The 19,413-nt window shown below is 39.2% G+C and overlaps 3 protein-coding genes across 4 annotated transcripts; 1 reads left to right on the plus strand and 2 right to left on the minus strand.

Moving 5' to 3' along the window:
* Nucleotides 1-1,408: 1,408 nt before the first annotated feature.
* On the minus strand, nt 1,409-6,308 carry LOC127756593 (protein DETOXIFICATION 21-like). Its single transcript, XM_052281947.1, has 8 exons — nt 5,876-6,308; nt 3,384-3,925; nt 3,155-3,241; nt 2,800-2,856; nt 2,459-2,697; nt 2,251-2,369; nt 2,083-2,169; nt 1,409-1,959 (listed from the first exon to the last, which is right to left on the minus strand). Exons 1-8 carry the CDS (start codon nt 6,185-6,187, stop codon nt 1,855-1,857), a joined length of 1,548 nt encoding a protein of 515 aa, XP_052137907.1. The 5' UTR covers nt 6,188-6,308; the 3' UTR covers nt 1,409-1,854.
* Nucleotides 6,309-13,581: 7,273 nt separating this feature from the next.
* Nucleotides 13,582-15,947, minus strand: LOC127758100 (GDSL esterase/lipase At1g71250-like). Its single transcript, XM_052283729.1, has 3 exons — nt 15,708-15,947; nt 14,997-15,620; nt 13,582-14,041 (listed from the first exon to the last, which is right to left on the minus strand). The coding sequence occupies exons 1-3, from the start codon at nt 15,910-15,912 to the stop codon at nt 13,782-13,784; spliced, it is 1,089 nt and encodes a 362-aa protein (XP_052139689.1). The 5' UTR covers nt 15,913-15,947; the 3' UTR covers nt 13,582-13,781.
* A 111-nt stretch (nt 15,948-16,058) lies between these two features.
* LOC127758101 (uncharacterized) lies at nt 16,059-19,412 on the plus strand. Of its 2 annotated transcripts, XM_052283731.1 has the most exons (11): nt 16,059-16,253; nt 16,877-17,047; nt 17,143-17,251; nt 17,386-17,498; nt 18,084-18,152; nt 18,312-18,427; nt 18,543-18,597; nt 18,695-18,815; nt 18,941-18,957; nt 19,033-19,083; nt 19,169-19,412. In XM_052283731.1, exons 2-11 carry the CDS (start codon nt 16,913-16,915, stop codon nt 19,268-19,270), a joined length of 888 nt encoding a protein of 295 aa, XP_052139691.1. In that variant the 5' UTR covers nt 16,059-16,253; nt 16,877-16,912; the 3' UTR covers nt 19,271-19,412. The 2 variants fall into 2 exon arrangements, with proteins under 2 accessions (XP_052139691.1, XP_052139690.1); XM_052283730.1 differs by having other exon boundaries at nt 16,068-16,253; nt 18,941-19,083.
* The last annotated feature ends 1 nt before the right edge of the window (nt 19,413 follows it).

Below are 19,413 nucleotides of genomic sequence, written 5' to 3' on the forward strand. Positions count from 1 at the left end.
GAGTGGATAAAGTTTTGGATTTTGATGACATGCTTTTCAAACTGCTAAACGGTGTGTTCGTGCGAAAACTTTATATGAAAGTCTTTCTAAAATATCATATTAAGCCATTTTTCAAGTTTGTACTCCCTCCGTTTCAAAATGTTTGATACCGTTGACTTTTTAGTACATGTTTGACCGTTCGTCTTATTAAAAAAAATTTGTGAAATATGTAAAACTATATGTGTACATGAAAGTATATTTAACAATGAATCAAAAGATATGAAAAGAATAAATAATTACTTAAATTTTTTGAATAAGACGAATGGTCAAACACGTACTAAAAAGTCAACGGTGTCAAACATTTTGAAACGGAGAGAGTAGTAATTAAAACTTAATTAATCATACGTTATTACCACCTCGTTTTGCGTCAAACACTTAATTTGTCAGGGTTATAGATACCACATGCCTAATAGTAGTTGACTAAATCTCGGCAGGACCCACCACATACCATGTCTTATACGGAAAACAACCTTCGGATATAGGAGGAGTTCCACATAAGGAAGGATAAGTAGAGTTCTACAGACTACTCGGATTGTATCCATATTGGTTTCCCTAGTTCTACTTGGACAAGGGGACACCTATGGGTATAAATACAAGGCCCCTAGGAGAAGAGGGGACACGGAACAATAGATCAAGATATAAGATCAACATACAAGCCAACATACGCTAAGACAAGACGCCGGATATCGACTTCAGAGATAAGCATGGCTAGTCCAACATACAAGCCAACATACGCTAAGACAAGACGCCGGATATCGACTTCAGAGATAAGCATGGCTAGTCCCCTACAGTGTCTACGGATACTGATAGGAGAGACATAGCGTTGTCTTTGATTCGAGTAGGAAGGCTACCCTGTTGTCAACTACGAGTCAGTACTTCAGACCGCCAAGTCGACAACAGTTAGATAGGCTACCCCAAATATTGTACTGGTGTGATTATGGTGAATAAGAGCAACGACCGGCTTCGGCCAACAGGAGTAGGGTTATTACCTGACAATTCAGGGGCCCGAACCTGTATAAAAATCCTCGTCCCCATCTCTTTTATTACAATCTCGCATATATCCTAGTATCAACGATCCCCATACTATGCAAATACCGGAATCGCGACATCAAACATCGACATAATCTTCATCTTCATCTTTGCGTAAAACACTTAATCTTCATCTTCAGGAGATTCAAACACCACCAAAGTCTCTAAAACTATCTCTTTGGTAGTATTATTCAGAATGCAAATATGCAAGAGAATTTTATTTTTAAAGCTTGCTAACCATCTGTCTATATTTGGTGATCTATGCTGAAAGATATGAGAATTACACTTCTTTCAAAGATACCAGCAAGCAATCATTACTATCTCCAGGAAACCTTTTGTCCGAAAACATAATCTGGCAAAAACTATCATCTAGTAAAAAAATAAAGAGGTGTTCCACCACTTTTTAGTGTGGACAATTTTCCCTTATTTGATACTAGTTTAGTCAATAAATTTAGTCAAATGTAGATACAAAGCCAAAGGGTACAATCAATTCACATGCAAGCATATGCATGCTCTTCCAACAAATGCAAAAAAATATGTAAAACTCATAATGGTCAAGCATTTGCTACAATAGTTTCGATAACCCGGTAAAAATGGATAATTTACGACCATATATATATAAGGTTCCTTCAATAACATCACGGTTTTTCCATGGTGTGACACATGGGGAAAAACATCATTCCAAGCCATTTATAGGTTCATTGAAGGATGATGTCACCTTGAAGGATCTTAAACTCTGAGGGCAATCCCATTAGAACAAGCTGATTCATAGACCACCATAATTCATTACAAGTGTGCAGAAGTTTTAGATGATGGATTTTCACCCGGATTCTGTTGTCTCCCATTCTCATCCATAGACCAGCGGTTTAATCTCTGTCGAGCAATCTCTACCTAGAAAAAAGAACAGGAAACACATCATTAAATGAGAAAAAAAATCTAGAGAGACCCACATGCTATGTGGGTTAAGAGATTTAATAAAAAAAAGATAAGGAAAATTGTGAGCAATTAACATACCTGTTTTTCCCAATCAGTTCTAAGAGTGATAAATAGAAGCACAATAGTCTGGACTAGCGTACCAAGAAGCATACCAATCCAAATGCCCTATAGAAACAACAAATGGAATTGAGAAACACAATTTAAGTCCCAAATTGACTAATGAAATTTTATCAATTGGTTCCTCACCTTTACTTGAAATCCTAGCACATAGCCTAGTATTACACCAATAGGGATACCAAACAAGTAATATGATGTAACATTAACATAGGCAACTACACTTTGCCAACCCGATCCAACAGCGACACCTACAGATGATTATAAAATATTATAATTCCAATGTGCAATTTCAAATTATATTGATATATATACTATTCTTTTAAATGGAATACCATACCTGAGAGCACTGGTTGAATACTATTCAACAAAATGGAGAAGGCTAGTAAGGGAGAAAGCTCTGCAACTGCATCTGCTACTACCTTACTTTCAGTAAATATGTATGCAAGCCTTCCACGAAAGATAAGGAAGAGCACAAACAACATAAATCCTATCGAGAAAGAAGTGATGACCACATTGAAAATGGCAAACTTAGCCCTTCTTGCACTTCCAGCTCCAAGTTCATTTGCCACCCGCACTCTAGAAATGTACATGTATAGGTATGTCAAATGAAATTTATGTGACATGATTGATTGATCAAATGAACCACTTAGCATGTAACAAGTAAGATCACTAAGTTACCCTGTTGCAGATAAAAACCCTATAGAAATCATCATCTCCCAACCATTGATATTAAGGCTACATATGGAAAAACAATAATGCTCAATAAGCAAGTTTTTCAACTGCTAAAGGAACAACAAAGAACAATACAGCGATGTACCCACAAACATGATCTACCTTTTATGGGGCAATTGCAAATTTACCACTACTTTGAATCGTTATTGCAAAACTGCCACTAGAAAATTGCAAAAATGTCATTAGAACTGTCATTCGAGTGGCATCCTTGCAATATTGAAAAAACCAGTGGCAAATTTGCAAATACCCCACCTTTTATTGTCTAAACCATTATGCAACAATTGAAAGTGGAATATATTACCATATTGAAAGAGCATCAAGAGCAATCTCTGCATTCTTCATATAACCAGTGAGGAGAACCAAAATTGTGTTGTACCATAATTCCACACTGAAAGGCAAATGAGAAAGAAAAAAGAATAAACCACATGAGCAATTAATTAGCTCTAAACAATATGTTGGTCAACATTTAGCATCTAACATATTGCATATCTGAAATTTCATATGTATGCATAAACACAATTGTTACTTACCAAAGCATCACTCCAGAAGACAGTGAAAGCTTGACAATAGCACCGAGTTCAGTAAAAGCAGCAGATGAGAATCCTGTCCATGTTAGAGGGCAACCACCAAAGAAGACAAAAGCAAGCTGACCAAATACTGGAATCCAATAGGCAATGACCATGGAGCCCATGACCCCAGCAAGGCCAAGGTGGAACTGGACCGTTAAAAGCCATGATAGGAAAAGGTGAAGCCCAAGATTGAGCATGGCAAGATAAGTGACAATCATGTTCTTGCTCTGTGCTTGTAGGTACATTTGGAGCGTGAAGTTCCCAACATTGGATATCATAACAGGGATATACCACAATGAAATAGTGCCAGCCATAGCAGCGATTTTAGGATCCTGGCCAAGAAAAATTAGGAGTGGAGTGGTGAAGAGGTATATCGGGAGGAGGAGGACTGCACAACACAAGAGAACTATCCATGAACGTTGTAGATAGATGCCCAACATGTGGTATTGCTTGGCGCCATATGATTGCCCACACAATGTTTCCAATGCACTTGCCATGCCTAGCTGCAGTTTACAACAATGTGCATTTAAGGTGAGCAATTTATAATGTGTTTTTATGCATATATAGAAGATAAGATTACATCTAGAAATTAATTGTTAGTAAAAGTCTAAAATATAAAGAGGTCATCATTACTTGTAGTAAGGTATCTTTTGATACCAAAGTCTGTGATTGAGAGCATTGATAGGGAGAGAAAGCACTGCTTATGGAGATAGTCAGATATGATCAACTCCAAAAACAATTCCTGGCTGCTTGGCATAAGGTTTGCAGACTAAGTTAAAGGAGAAGAGGAGGCCATTAACTTGACAATCCAAAATTAGGCACCGCTCATGAAACACTTGAACAAATTTTATAACAATAAGGACTTGCCTTAGGTAAAACTGATTTAGAACAAGTATTATGTCTACCTAGTGCCTAATTTAACTATCCCAAAAGAGTCCTTCTGGTGGAATGATGTTTGTAAAACAAGCATCCACTTTAGAGGAATTCCTAGATGTATCTTACATAAGGGAACTCCTGCACCTTCTAGGAAGATATGTGGTCTCACTAGCCACCTCCATGCAATGTATATCTAAGGCTATATTCCTTTGCTTCTAATAAGGAGGCCTCTGTCAAAGTGTTTGTATCTACTGATCTGGATGATAATTTTAATCTGCCATCATCTCGGAAAACATATGATGAGGTTTCTCGATAGTCAAACAAACTCCTAAACTTGGAATTGGATCACACTGCTGATCAGTGGAAGTATATATGGGGAAACATGAACTATGCCTTTCAGAAATTCTTCTATCTGATCTTTAATTACATCCGTCTAGCCTCCACATTTTATTTGGTTATGGAAGAGTAAGTGCACTTCAAAAGTTAAAGTTTTTGGATTGCTACTTCTTATGAATAGATTGAACACACGATATATGCGAGATCATAAAAAATTGCTCCACCAAAGTATGACCTAGTATGTGTGTTATGTAATCAAGGGGTCATTGAAACAATGCAAAATTTGTTTCACACGTCCATTTTCATCTTCATGTTGAGCTTCAATTGGATTTAGTTGGAATACCGTGATGGGAACTTAAATTATGATGGCTAAGGCTAAAAACCAATATGTGGGTTACAGCTTCATCGATAAATTCTTAACTTCTGTCTAGTGTATTTGAAAGATAAGAAATAACTTCATCTTGAGCAGAAACCTCCCACCTTTTCTTCCGGGAGACATCTGTTTAAGACTGAGCTCCTCCTTTTAATATTTGGACTAAATGAGGAGATAAAGATCAATAAAATATATTACTGTAGGGCCTCCCTCCCTGCTGTGCTTCCTTAAAAAATATCTAGATATATAAAAACTTGGCAGTCTGCTATTGTTCCAGAGCTAGCTAACACAGATATCGTACGAGCTTATTTGTACTTGAAGTCATGAAGAGCACACAAGTATATAATTAATGCATACAGACAATGCCATGATTAAGAGGGGGTGGCTGAACTAAGAGTCCGCTTCAAACATTAAGTGATGCTTTGAATTAGTCGGATGGCCCCTTTCTAAACAAAAAATACATAGGTCTCACATAATTTAGTTCTTACAGTACGAATTGTGTCTTTTTTAAAAAAGAAAATTTTTTTATGTGCCTCTGAATATTTTAGATCCCTTCCGTGACATTAAATGTTGCCTCATCTCCCTGACATGTCTGATATTTTTTCCCCATCAATACACTTTCCATTACTTTGACCGTTAGATTTTTTTTTCTAACATGACTATATGCCCACACTATCCATTTCTCATAGACTCGCACTTATGTACACTTTAAAATATAAATCTCAACGTGAAAAAAATACAGTAAAAATCAAATCGGGCAGAGTTTGAGAGTTATTTGATGGAAAATTTGGAAAACAAAGTTTAAATTATTTTAAACACAAAATGTAATTAAATAGTATTAAGTGTAGTGGGTAGAGAGGATAGTTACGAGGATGCCGCCGCTGAAGCGCATGAGGACGGTGGAGACGAGAGCGTATCCGGCGAGCTCGGTGGCGCCGATGTGGCCGATGAAGACTTGGCTGATGACGGTGACGCCGAAGGTGGAGAAGCGCGCGCAGATGGAAGGACCCGCCACCACCCACAGCTTCTTGCTCTCCACCAACACCCGCCGCCCCAACGACCCAACCTCCTCTTCATCTTCTTCTTGCTTGTCGTTGTTGCTGCCTTCGCCATGAGCGTGCTTAGGCTCCAGCAGAGGAGCCGTCCTGCAGTCATCATGTTCATCACCCGGCCTCTCCATTTCTCCTAGCACAGCTTGGCTTAGCTAGCTGCAGCTAACTTTAATTGTGCAGGAATGGAGCGAATTAATTAATGGGAATAATTGCACTTGAGTGGAAGTGGAGCTATCAGAATTGATGAAGGGAAGCAGGTTAGGAAGGCTCTCAGCTACCGTTTTAAAGGAGATTGATCAGGTAGCTGGGTTGATGGCTGGACTTGGACCAGAGAGTTGAGTGAGCAAGTACCTGATTGTCCCTGTGGCTGCTACATAAGGTGGGTAGGTAGTGAGGGCAAGGTGGGAAAGTAGAGTAACACTGACTCGTTAATCATCGATTTAGGAATCAGCATTCCAGACAAAAGGAAGGACCAATAATATAGCGAGTATGAAATTAATTAACAGTGACTGTCGTCATATATACTACAGAACTATCATCCATCCAGGAATCTGGGGTTGTGTGTAGTGTTAAATGGCTCAATGCAAGTGGATTGTGTTATGTACGTATACACACCAGGGTTCGACTTACTGCCGGTAACCGTGCGGTTACCGTGGTTACCGGGCTTACCGCGGGGGTACGGTAATATAAATACCGCAGTAACCTACTTAAATTCAAATAAATTTAAAAAATAATTTGAATTTTTGATAAATTTTGCATGGTTTTGTACGGTTTTTCACGGTTACCGCGGTTACCGCGCGGTAACCATGCTTACTGCCGGGGCGCGGTAACCCTGGCCCCGGCGGTTTGGGAAACCCCATTACACACAAACGGCGGAGCTTGCAAGCGGCGTACAGAGCCAGTAATTAACTTACACTATAAAGCCTTAAGAAGTTAAAGCTATTTTTTACTTGTAATATATATATATATATATATATATATATAATATATATATATATATATATATATATATATATATATATATATATTATAAGCACATATACCATATAGTGACACAAATAAACATTTATAGTATGATAGATAATAAATAAAGCAGTTTGTAGGTTGCAATATAATAATTTATTCTCTATAAATAATAAACGATAATATAATTACAACTAAAAAGGCCATAGTAGAAATAAAGTGGTATAAATACCTTATAAATAATTGAAACTATAATTCAACAATGAATTGAAATCGATAGAGGCACTTCTTTGAGACTGTGACCTACGTACCTTCAGGATCCAGGAAACACAGCCGCACAGGCAGGGCTGCAGGCACCAGGCAGCTTGGCTGATGGCGTCTCGCTCCGTCGCTCGGCGCGTAAGGAACTAGGGCATTCGCGACTTGGGGTTCGGCGACGAGACGAGTAGACGACGAAGCGACGCGCGCTCGGCGCTCCCCGGCCTGGGCGCTGCGCTATATGTGGGCTGCCGCCTGGGCCCCCTTCCGGCCTGGGCCCTAGGCGGTTGCACAACCGGCCTAGGCCCAGGGCAGGCAGCGGCTACGTACATCATGTCGCCGGCCGGTCTGTTCACGGCAGCTATAGTTGCCAGACGTACGTGTCACGTGTGGCTGACCGGCATCCCCGCTTGGCGCTTGCATCCTCAACTCGTCGTGGCCACCAAAACCAAATGTAGGACTTAGTTCATTTGATGTAAAAAAAAAAAAAACTTACTAAAATTTTAGCAACTTGTCAAAATTTGGCAGAATTTCTTATATGCTCTAGTTACCAAAATTTGGCAGTAAACTAAATGTAGCTTTTTTTTTTGACAACTTTACCGAAATTTAGTAAAGTTAAAAATGACGAACAGACTGTAGAGTTCCTCGTAAATCCAACGATACCACCCAATATGCATCTAAGAACTGGGAAATGCATCTTGACAAAAAGGAGATCTCGCTGCAAGGACGGCGTTACATCATTACATGTATGATCAGGTTAGGTTGTTTATTTCCTGCAGTTCAGGTAATACCCACACAAGAATTGGGTTTGAAAGTAACACTAGAAAAGAAAAGAACAAAATAAGGGGAAGGCCGGCCGGGGGATTAAATAAGAATTGATTCTTTTTTTCTTTTTTTCCTTTTTACATGCGCAGTGGTGCGTGCGCGTCACACCGCCCTTTGAATTTTGGTTATCAAATCTGCATTCTTTTTGTTGTAGGACTTGGTGATTGAATTAAATCTTGAATATGCATGCATGGAGCTGTAATGTATAGGTCTCACCATAATCTCTAGAGAAAATCCCTTATATACCCCTACAATTTTAGCTAATCCCTTCTATACCTCTGAATTTTGTTTACCTCCTTGTATGCATCCAAAATTTGATTTTGATCCCTTCTATACCCCTCCCGTCAGTTGACCGTCTAATTTCTATAAAATGACAATTTTACCCTTTTGATGAACATAGAAATTTATAAATTACATTATTGAAAATATAAAAGCTTGCTGTATGAGACTATTATAGTTGTGTGTTTATTGTGCGATACATTATCTATGACAAAATTTATTTTTAGATAATGAAATAAAAAATATGTATTTATTTTATTTTTAAAAAAAGTCATAAAAAAATAGGAGCATCCATGTAAAGATAGGACTACCAATGCTCACGATATACTTTTATGAATACTCCGATAAAAAAAATCCATTGTCCTATTGAAATTTCAAATAAAAAATTCTATTTATTAAATTTGTTTTATTTTCAAATTTTATGTCAAAATTTCTTGCACTAATTATTTTGTCTCATTAGTTTCGTAAAATGCACATATTGTGCACTCAAACAAAATTTTCAATTGCTTTTCAAGCATATATTCAAACCTAAATCCTCAAGGGCATAAAAGACATTTGCAACCAAACTTAATAGTGAAATGAAGGAAAATATAACGGGAAGGGCATGGAAGGGATCAAATTGAAATTTCAGGGGTAGAGAAGGGATCAAATAAATTTCAAGGATGTGAAAGGGTTTGAGTGAGTTTTCAAGGCTATACAGGGAATTTACTCTAATCTCTGTGGAGTGCGACACGCCATCTTCTTTCGTCAAGTAACCAATCGTCCTACCGAATTGGCTCATCATCTATCACGCCTTCCATTCCTCGTCAAATCCTATTAAATTAATGCTTAGATTTTTTTTAAGAAAATCCTATTAAATCATCATTATCCTCAATTAATTAATTAATCAATCAATGTGCCATTAACTAAGAACATTTAATTGTTAATATGTCTGTCCGGGACGGGAGATGATCTCACTTGATTTTTTACATTTTAACTCTTTTTAAAAACTTATTTTATAAATAGACACTTAAACAAAAGACAACTTCGACATTGGGCAACCGCGGGCGCAACTATGACCTCCAAATCTGTATTAGTCCCACTCTATACTCTGAGTAGGCCTTCCATGCCCTTCACATAGCACTCTATTTATACCTTCGTTCTCGTTTCTAAAAGCATTAAACTGGAGGTACTATATATGCTTGAAATGAACTGGGTATATAAGTTGACCCAAATCTATCTACACTCTCCATGTGGAGCTCTTCCACCAAACGAACACTTGGGTCTAAACCGGAACAAGAAGAGTCGCGGACCGAAACAGACTAAATGGGCTGGATTTTACACTCTCACTCCCTCATGGGTTGATGCCCTAGCAACTCACCGCTACCCAACAGCCAAATTCCCAGGATATCCCCTCGGTGCTACGGCGTTGTGCCTATGCGTCGTGTCCCCCTCCACGGGCCAACACACACGCACACTTGTTTAACACGGGTTGAAGTTCTAATATTACATGTAACACTCGAGAGACAAAATCAACAATAGTCCACTCTACCCGCTAAATGGACCCACATTCACATTACACCCAACTTACACTTTTCATCATCACTTTTACGTAAAAATGTTAACCAGGAGGTACTATGGTTATATACACTTCCAATAGATGTTGATTAAATGTGCTAGTATCAATTTATGATTTAGGTGTATATATATCATGTGTCTGAGCTATAATATGCATGTTTAATTGCAAGGTAGTTATTGTCGACGTTTGATGTCGCGATTCCGGTATTTGCATAGTATGGGGATCGTTGGTACTAGGATATACGCGAGATTGAGGTAAAAGAGATGGGGACGAGGATTTTTATACAGGTTTGGGCCCCTGAATTGTCAGGTAATAACCCTATATCCTGTTGGTCGAAGCCGATTGTTGCTCTTATTCATCATAATCACACCAGTACAATATTTGGGGTAGCCTATCTAACTGTTGTCGACATGGCGGTCTGAAGGTCTGACTCGTAGTCGACAACAGGGTAGCTTTCCTCCTCGAGTTCGCATCCGGCGAGATCAGAGACAACGCTATATCTCTCTTGATGGTATCTGTAGGCACCATAGGGGACTAGCCATGCCTATCTCTGAAGTCGATATCCGGCGTCTTGTCTTGGCGTATGTTGGCTTGTATGTTGTGGTTTCTGTTGTTTTGTGTATGTTGATTCTTCCCGCTCCTCCTAGGAGGCCTTGTATTTATACCCATAGGTGTCCCCTTGTCCAAGTAGAACTAGGGAAACCAATATGGATACAATCCGAGTAGTCCTTATCGTTTCTATGTAGAACTCTGGTCATCCTTCCTTATGCGGAACTCCTCCTATATCTGAAGGTTGTTTCCGTATAAGACATGGTATGTGGTTGGTCCTGCCGAGATTTAGTCAACTACTATTAGGTATGTGGTATCCATAACCCTGACAGTTATATGCATTTGTTTTTTAAAAAAAATCTTGCATATGCTAATTATGTTTGTTTGATTAATGATGTAGGAGTATACATTTTTATTACTTGCTTAAAGTGCTTGTTTTGGTTGAAGGGTAGGTATATTTTTAATTTGTTCCTTTTTGTGAATCTCGGAGATGTCAATTGTGTTTGGTTCACTATTCAGTAGTATTTAATTTTTTATATGTGTTTAAGCACTAAAGTGACTATTTCCTTGTAGCATAGACATATCCATTTGTTTGTTTGTGTGAATTCCATAATTGTTGATTGTGCTCAATTCACAACTTAGTAGGATTTATTTTGGTGATGCGTTTCAGCCCCAACGTGGATGTTTGATTCCATACTGAAATCTTGTTATGGATTGTTGAATGATTCTAATGAAACCGATTCTCTTTTGTTTTTGTATATGTTGGAATAAATATACCAACTTGATCCAATATCTCTTGATATTGAATAATTTCTACCCAACCTAAAAAATGTGGTGTATTAATTAATTACACAAAAAAAGTGGGATATACATTTCAAAAATAGATGTGTGAGATTATGTTGTGGTTTATGCATATTCTTGAGTGTGAGTGCCTCGCTTAGATTTGTTGGTAGCCTTATACACTACGATTGTTCTCAAGAGTAAGGAATTGAGGTTCTTCGTTTTGATATGTAGCTCATGATTTGCACCGCATCGTCTGAATTTCATGATCAACAAAAACATCTTGATTTCACCTTGTTTAGTGATTAGGTATGTTCTAATAGTATTTCTTAAACAACATGGCCCACCTTCGAAGGGTTTGACTATTAGTTTTATTAATCATGAAAGGGATGGATTTCATTAATCAGAGGAAGGTTTTTCACCTTTGTTGGTTTCTACATATCTAGTGTTTTTAGTCATGTATCATATAAGATCTATATTTTGCATCATTGAGGCTATGATGCCAGGACTACTTTATTGGTTTTAGATAAGTTTTATACTTTGGCACAATGTAGAAAATTCCATCATCATTCAACCAGTTACTTTTGAGTCAACCTACTAGAATGGTTTCCCTGGCTAATCAAATTAGTAATACATGGATTGTGGAGCTGACACTTTGGAATTTCGAGGGATTACTTTTTTTTTTTGCATTGGTGGAAATAATTCGTTACAGATAACTCCATTCAGTGTGGTCAATTTTTAGTCTTCACTTATGATAAACGATCACAATTCTTAGTGACAGTGTTCGAGCCATCAGGCATTGACAAGATGTCAACCCACTCTACTCACCCTTCAAAAAAGATGATCATTAGAACTAAAAGTGATGAAAGGGAATGCAACTATCACATCAGAAAAAATGGCTCCCGCCATTAAGGAGAATAATGGAACCGTAGGAAAGAGAACTAGAAATGTAGATTGTCTTGTGCCTTGTGGAATATAGGGTTCCATAAAGAAGTTGTTTGAGGCTAATGTTTTGAAAAGTGATAAGAGAAAATGTGCAGGTCCTTCTGTTGGTAAGTCTAAGGCAAGTCAACAAGCCATAGCAATACCAAAGATATAATATTCCTCTATTTCTGAAAATGTTATATACACTAATGTATTTATTTTGGCATAGCTTCTCACATTTGTTTCATTCATATAGCATGTTTAATTGCATTCTTCATTTGTTCCATGCATCACCATAAGTTAGGAGGCCATATGCAGTGTCAAAGCAGTTTTTAATGTTTGACGTGGACTTTTGAATATATATTTGACCATTCACGTTATTAACAAACAATGCATAGTTATCATTTATTTTATGTGATTTGCTTTTATCATTATAAATACTTGAAGCATGACTTACATTTTTGCATATGTGCACAAATTGTTTTGAATAAAACGAATGGTCAATCATATGTCCAAAAGTCAGTGGGGCGTCAAGCATTAAAAACCGAATGGAGTAATTGCAAAGAGACCTATATCTAGTCTCTTGGCTTGAGGTTAAGTTAGTTTATTTCTTTCCCTTATGACTGATTACGAAAGTCATTTTTGTACGTAGTTCATACATGTTAAGAGTCCTAAGTATTCACATGATCCCCCATCAAGCTTACTTTTGCACATTATAGATTCCTCAAGCTAGATGTCAGATGAAGATATTTGTTTTAGCAAGTTGACAAAGACACCAGTACTGATGTGCTTTATGTCTACTAAGGTGACTCCACGTGGTAAATTTTAAGTTATCCCCTAAACACAGGGTTAATAAATCACTTTTGTCGATAATTTAATGTGGTTACACTTTTCAGACATTTCTAAGGTTCTAAGACATCTATGAGTAATACCACAAAGGCATGTAACTGAAGTAGAAAACCATGCTCTTCAAAGGGCAAAAGAATTTAAAACCTAATAATCCTTTTTACCGTGTAAATAATGATATGTTGGATTTTTTTTATGGTAATGTTACTTTCATGTGTTCATTCTCATCCCGTATTGAACTTTTTTTCTATGTGCATGAGGCATTATCTAAAAAAATGTGGATGACAGGATTGATCTTAACTTGCATAACGGTACTGCAACTATAGTTTGAGAGTTTTGGATGAGATCTAATTTGAATATCCCATCTTGATGTTTGATTTTTATGTATGTTTATTGTGAATGTGACTGTACCAATTGAAAAATCCTACAACTATATAAATCACCAATTTGTGATAGCACATTGTTTTTATGTCAGAAACACAATTTTGTGTGATAGCAAATAACTCGCAAGATTTTCTTGGTGATGCTAGAAGAATTAACTTCCAGCTTCTGCATTATGAGGCACATGTAGCCTTACATAACCAAGTTTGGTATATCTAAGTGGCCATTTGGTCTTATCGACCAATGATTCATTGAAATTATATATTAGCGAAAATTTAAACAGATTTTTTAATAATACTATGGCCCTAAAGTTAAACTTCTCAAACTCTTTTTAATCTGCTACAGATTGATATCTAAATTTAGGACTTACTAGGAGACATTGGAGACATATGGCCGGTCAACATCTCCAAAGTGATGGGACGACAGATGGTGGTGTTGGAATGAGATGGCGTTGACCACGACCAGTTTGCGAGGAGGGAGGTGACTACCTCGGTGGGGCTATACAGGTCCCACCACACGTGTCGCTGCGGGGTGGGGCACACCATCTCCTTCGTCAAGCACCCCACCGTACCCCCGAACGGGCCCAGCCCACAGCACGCCTTCCTCGTCTCATCAAATCCTATCATTATCATTAATCACCATCATTCATTCATTAATTACTGATTAATTAATTATCATTAATGACTGCTTAGTAATAACGAGTCATTGATTTCTGTATCAACGTTTAAGAGTACAACAAGAGAAGCCAGCTATAAACACATACTTCCTCCGTACTCGTAAAGAAAGTCGTTTAGAACAATGTTTAAGTCAAACCTTGGGAATATAAATCATGAATAACTCTTAAGTTGTTGAGTTCGAAAATGTAAAAAATAAATGAATAGATTTGTCTTGAAAAATACTTCCATAGAAGTATACGTATATCACTTTTCGATAAATATTTTTATAGAAACAAGAAGTCAAAGTTATGTTTTGGAGACCGTGTCGTTGTCCGATTTTCTTTATGAGTATGGAGGGAGTATTGAGAAGATAAAAGAGTAGAGACTAGAGAGTAGAGCAGCAGGCTACAGATTTATAGCCAGCTATAGCACAGACTTCAAGACACAATGTATATATCACATGTGGGACCATGTATTAATACGGTAGTATATGTTTATAGTTAACTATTTTATGAATTAGCTATTATAGATGATTTGGAGTTAGGCCCTGTTTAGTTCCCAAAAACATCACATCGAATCTTTGGACACATATATGGAGCATTAAATATAGATAAAAAGAAAAACTATTTGCACAGTTTGCATGTAAATCGCGAGATGAATTTTTTGAGCCTAATTAGACCATGATTAACCATAAGTGCTACAGTAACCCACATGTGCTAATAACGAATTAATTAGGCTCAAAAGATTCGTCTCGCGGTTTCCATGCGAGTTATGAAATTAGTTTTTTCATTCGTGTCCGAAAACCCCTCCCAATATCCGTCAAACGTTCGATGTGACACCTAAAACATTTTCGTTTCACCAACTAAACAGCCTCTTAGTAGTTGGCTATACTATTAAACTTGCTCCAATCTTGTTTACCGAATCTGGCAGGATGGGTGATGATGTCCATGATCCCCTTGTAGATGTCGCAGAAGACGATGTCGGCGCCGGGCAGCCGCGGCCGCAGCGCCGCCAGCCGCGCCGCCACCCTCGCGTTGTACCCCTGGACGAGCTCGTTCGCCTCCTCCACGCAGCTCCGGCCATCCACGACGTGCAGCCCCTCCCACATCACCCGCGGCGCGCACCCCAGCGGCGCCACCCCCATCACCGCCGTCCTCCTCGCCCCGGCCTCGTACAGCTCCTCGACGGCGCGGGCGACGCGGTCGGCGAGGAGGCGGGCGAGGCCGCGGCGGCCGTGCTTGGGCGCCGACGCGTCGGCCTCCGACCCGCGGGAGAGCACGCGCGCGTACGCGTCGGTGCCGAAGGACAGGATGAACACCGCGCGCGCCGCCGCCGCGTCCGCGTCCTGCGGCGTCGGGGCCTCCAGCCGCAGCAGCTGCAGCGTCTCGGTGGCCAGCCGCAGCTGCTGCCCCACGGCGCCCAAGCGGAAGATCGCGCCGCGCCCGCCATCCTCGCCGGCGAAGTTGACGCCCCTGGCCACCTCCGCCGCCGTGCCGTTGAGCGTCGAGATGAGGGGCGGCGGCGGGAGGCCCATCTTGGCGGCTGCATCAGAAATGATTCGAATTAGAGCAATTCGCGTTCGTGGGGCTCACAGTTCATCAGTTGAGGAGGAGCTAGGTGGTTGGTTACCGAGGAGATCGGGGAGGAGGCGGTGGGCGGAGGGGAAGAGACAGTTGCCGGAGGAGGAGGTGAGGGAGAGGTTGATGGGGAGTGTGGTGGCGGCGCAGCTGGCGGTGGAGTCGCCGAGGACGAAGAGGGCGGTGGCCGGCAGCGAGGCCGGGGCGGAGGCGACGATGCGGAGCAGCAGCAGAAGCAGCAGGGGGAGGAGCGCCATGCCTCGGGCGTTGTGGCGCCAACCAAACAAACACCTCGTCAACTTCAAAGAGGAATCGATTGCCGATTTGGAGGGTATGAATTGAATTTACTAATATATTAAGGGTTAAAGTGTAATTATTTCATCTCATGACATATTTCGAATAGGCCCCCTGTAACAACCAAAATTACTGGTCTCGGTGGAATCGCAGCGGCCTGCAGATCTCTCTTCTCCGACTCAATCATTCGCCCTGCGCTGCACAAGGTGAGAGGAAGGAAGGGAAAACCAATTGGATCTCTCAATTAATCGGGGTGTGGGAGCAAGCCGCTTCAACGCAATTACGCAACGCCGGAGGTAGTCAGGTAGTTGCGATGCCTTCCTGTTCTTAATTTCGCCGTTGTTTTCCCCTTTACTGAAATTTCTTTAAACTGTCCCGAATTGTTCGATGCATTCGCGGGGAACGAAAATTTTATGTTCTTGTTCGTAGTTTCTTGGGTCAACGGCTCCGTCGGCTGCAGTTTGGGATTTCAATTTGGGCGCCATTTATGGGTAGATTTCGGTGACATCTGATGATAGCTGTTAGGTTTGTCAGCAGTCAACCAATTGGCCTGCCCGCGAGTTTGTTCAAATTCCTTTCGTCCTTTTGTTTGGGCATTAATTTGATGAATGCCCTTGCCCTACATTGCTTGTAGTTATGTGGAACACGCCGAGCAGAACAATTTCATGGTCTTAGTGTACTCTGATACAAGTAATGTTTTCTTCAGTTTGGTGGGAGATGTCAAACTTTGTTTGCTACCACTAGCTATGGCTGCTTGGTTTTGTACCTGTATTTCATGTTGACCTAGAGCATGTTTTGCTTCACCGTGTTGTTTTTTTGGAGTTGTAATCCACAAATTTTTGTTGGTGTCACTATCTATTGGTTGGTTGGTTTCAATATAAATTTTTCAATAATCTCTTTGGCGTTCCAATTTTTCCTACATAACAGGCATGATTCATGCAATACACTGACTGAAAAAATAATATGGCTTCAAAAGCCATTAAAAGGAAGCCTTACACTGCTGATATTGATAGAAGCGAAAAACAGATGGAGACGATCATACCAGATTCTGTAAGAGAACCTCTTCTAGGAAACAGAACTCATGAAAGCAAATCCGAGGTTAGTGAAATTTCTCCAAATCATATGAATCCAGGTTATTAACCGCATTTTAGTTCTTCATGCGCCTTACCCCTTTTCTCGTACTTTTTTTTTAGAGACATGAGCCTAATATGCAGCCAAATTTATGGGATGGAAAAGGACAAGAGCGCCTTGGTTGGATGCATATTATATCGACTTTTATTGCTCAATCTGTAAGAAAGATAGGTACCTATCATGAATATGATTCCAGAGAAGTGGATTTTTTAGTGTCTTACTGCCCTCTCGAATGTACACAGCAGAATGCTTAAACTTGACCTTTTAGAACATTTACTATCTGAAAAATCTTCTTTTTTTTCCAGGAAATGCGCTCTCTCAGTTTGGACCATTGCTAGCAAAGTTCTTTAGTAGGTCTTGTGCTTCCCATGGTTCACATGATGAACAGACAGTTCTACTTGATCTCAGTCCACTACAGGTATAATCAGTGCTGGCACATGCAGATCTCCTATTTCCATTTAAAATACCATATGATTGATGGGTTAAGTTTCCCATCAAAAGCATGAATTCTTATGAGTATCAGATGTGACATGTTAATTTCATGTAAATATTTTGAGATATTTCAAACCTTTTACTGAAGTATGAAGGAAAATATCTTTTCTTGCTCAGTAGTTTAAGCATTTGAATGAGTTGTTTCAAGCATACTCTCGACATCTTTGATGCTCAATTCATCTTTCATTTATTTTTTATCGTTTTTTACAATAATAAAAGTTCTTGTTTGCTTTTGTGATTATTCATGGACAAAAATGTTGGTATATCCATGAACAATATCATGGTAACATCCATGAAACTTGTTATTTCTTCCACAACACTCATTTAGTAGTTGAATTGCATGCTTTAAAAATTCAAATGAATTCTTGACTTGGTTTATTAATTCCAACCCTTCTGTTCTACAGGAGCAATGATGGCATCTTTATGTTATTCTTGACTGTTTCAAGTTTTTACATTTAGGAACTTTTTTACATGATACTATGGTTTTGACAGTTCCATGTTTACTTTATAGGAAGAGAGACTGAGGTTCTTGAGACAAAGATTAAATGTGCCATTTGACAGTTCCTCTGTCAAGCATCAGGTTCCGCTTCTGTACCTAACTACCTATAGGCCTTTGGTATTCTTGTTCTATTGTTCTCACCAATGGGACACCAATCTTCTTGCTCAGAAGAAATGATAAACTGAACAATTCATATACTAACATTCATGATAGTAAAATATTTCATTTTTTCTATGACAGGATGCTCTGAAAGAACTTTGGAGATTAGCTTATCCCAGCCGACAACTTCCTCCTCTGAAATCAGATCTATGGAAGGAGATGGGCTGGCAGAATTCTGATCCAGCAACTGATTTTAGGTTCGTTTCGTTAATCCCTAGTAATGATTTTAGGATATATATATAAGCTGTCATGCATTTATCAACACCGCTTGAACCTTGACAACTAATCTTTTGAAGTATCTAATGCTTGCAGAGCAGGGGGGTTCATGTCCTTGGAAAATTTAATATATTTTGCTAGAAATTACCCAGTATGTTTCTATTAATCATGAACATTTACTCCGCATTAGTCTGCTGTTATTGGGTGATCGATTAGGTACAATGCTCAATGTCTGCTTTAACATGCAGGATTCCTTTCACAGTTTATTACACAAGGCGGCTGGTAAGAGATCTGAATGGGAATATCCCTTTGCAGTAGCTGGCGTGAACATATCTTATATGTTAGTGCAAATGTTGGATCTGCAATCAGGTGAAATTTGCAGTAACACCTTATCTTTGGGCCCAATTTACCTCCTTTGCTCTTGACTTCGAAACTCTCTTTTTTTTTTCAGCTCTATGCAGAGCTACAGCTTATCTCTTTCACTTCTTTTGTAGGAAAAATGGGCACAAAAGTCAGTTCTCAATTTGTTCAACTACTTAGAGAAGACGAGATGGCTTTTGATAACCTTTTCTGTATGGCCTTTCAGATGCTTGACGCTCAGTGGCTCACAAGACAAGCTAGTTATATGGAATTCAATGTGTGTTCTCTGTAGAACATCTGGTCTCTTCTATTGGCTTCTCATTCTACCACCTTATTCAGTTGTCTTCATTTCCATTTTTCAGGAGGTTCTAAAGTCCATGCGTATTCAGTTAGAACAAGAACTTACTATCGGAAGCATTTCTTGTGTTCAGGAGATGCCATCATTTAGGTTGCTAAAAAGGTAGCCATGTTTGTTGTTTACAGAAAGGAGTGTATCGTACTTGTCAGTAGGATCTTGTGCATACTACCGATTCTTTCATTGGCTGTACAACATGACACACTGTAAGATTATTTATCATAGAATAATAAACCCAGTATATATCTGGTA

The sequence above is a fragment of the Oryza glaberrima genome, chromosome 12, assembly GCF_000147395.1.
Source record: "Oryza glaberrima chromosome 12, OglaRS2, whole genome shotgun sequence".
NCBI lineage: Eukaryota > Viridiplantae > Streptophyta > Magnoliopsida > Poales > Poaceae > Oryza > Oryza glaberrima.

What these genes read in the sequence shown, in the direction of transcription:
- LOC127756593 (XM_052281947.1), bottom strand. Translation starts at nt 6,187, where the DNA reads ATGGAGAGGCCGGGTGATGAACATGATGACTGCAGGACGGCTCCTCTG. An exon ending in TCTTCTGGAGTGATGCTTTG is followed by an intron (nt 3,242 to 3,383) that starts GTAAGTAACAAT and finishes TTTGCCTTTCAG; the next exon opens with TGTGGAATTATGGTACAACA. An exon ending in GGGTTTTTATCTGCAACAGG is followed by an intron (nt 2,698 to 2,799) that starts GTAACTTAGTGA and finishes GTACATTTCTAG; the next exon opens with AGTGCGGGTGGCAAATGAAC.
- LOC127758100 (XM_052283729.1), bottom strand. Translation starts at nt 15,912, where the DNA reads ATGGCGCTCCTCCCCCTGCTGCTTCTGCTGCTGCTCCGCATCGTCGCC. An exon ending in CCTCCTCCCCGATCTCCTCG is followed by an intron (nt 15,621 to 15,707) that starts GTAACCAACCAC and finishes TTTCTGATGCAG; the next exon opens with CCGCCAAGATGGGCCTCCCG. An exon ending in CACCCATCCTGCCAGATTCG is followed by an intron (nt 14,042 to 14,996) that starts GTAAACAAGATT and finishes TGATAATGATAG; the next exon opens with GATTTGATGAGACGAGGAAG.
- LOC127758101 (XM_052283730.1), top strand. Translation starts at nt 16,913, where the DNA reads ATGGCTTCAAAAGCCATTAAAAGGAAGCCTTACACTGCTGATATTGAT. An exon ending in TTGATCTCAGTCCACTACAG is followed by an intron (nt 17,499 to 18,083) that starts GTATAATCAGTG and finishes TTTACTTTATAG; the next exon opens with GAAGAGAGACTGAGGTTCTT. An exon ending in ATTTTGCTAGAAATTACCCA is followed by an intron (nt 18,598 to 18,694) that starts GTATGTTTCTAT and finishes TTTAACATGCAG; the next exon opens with GATTCCTTTCACAGTTTATT.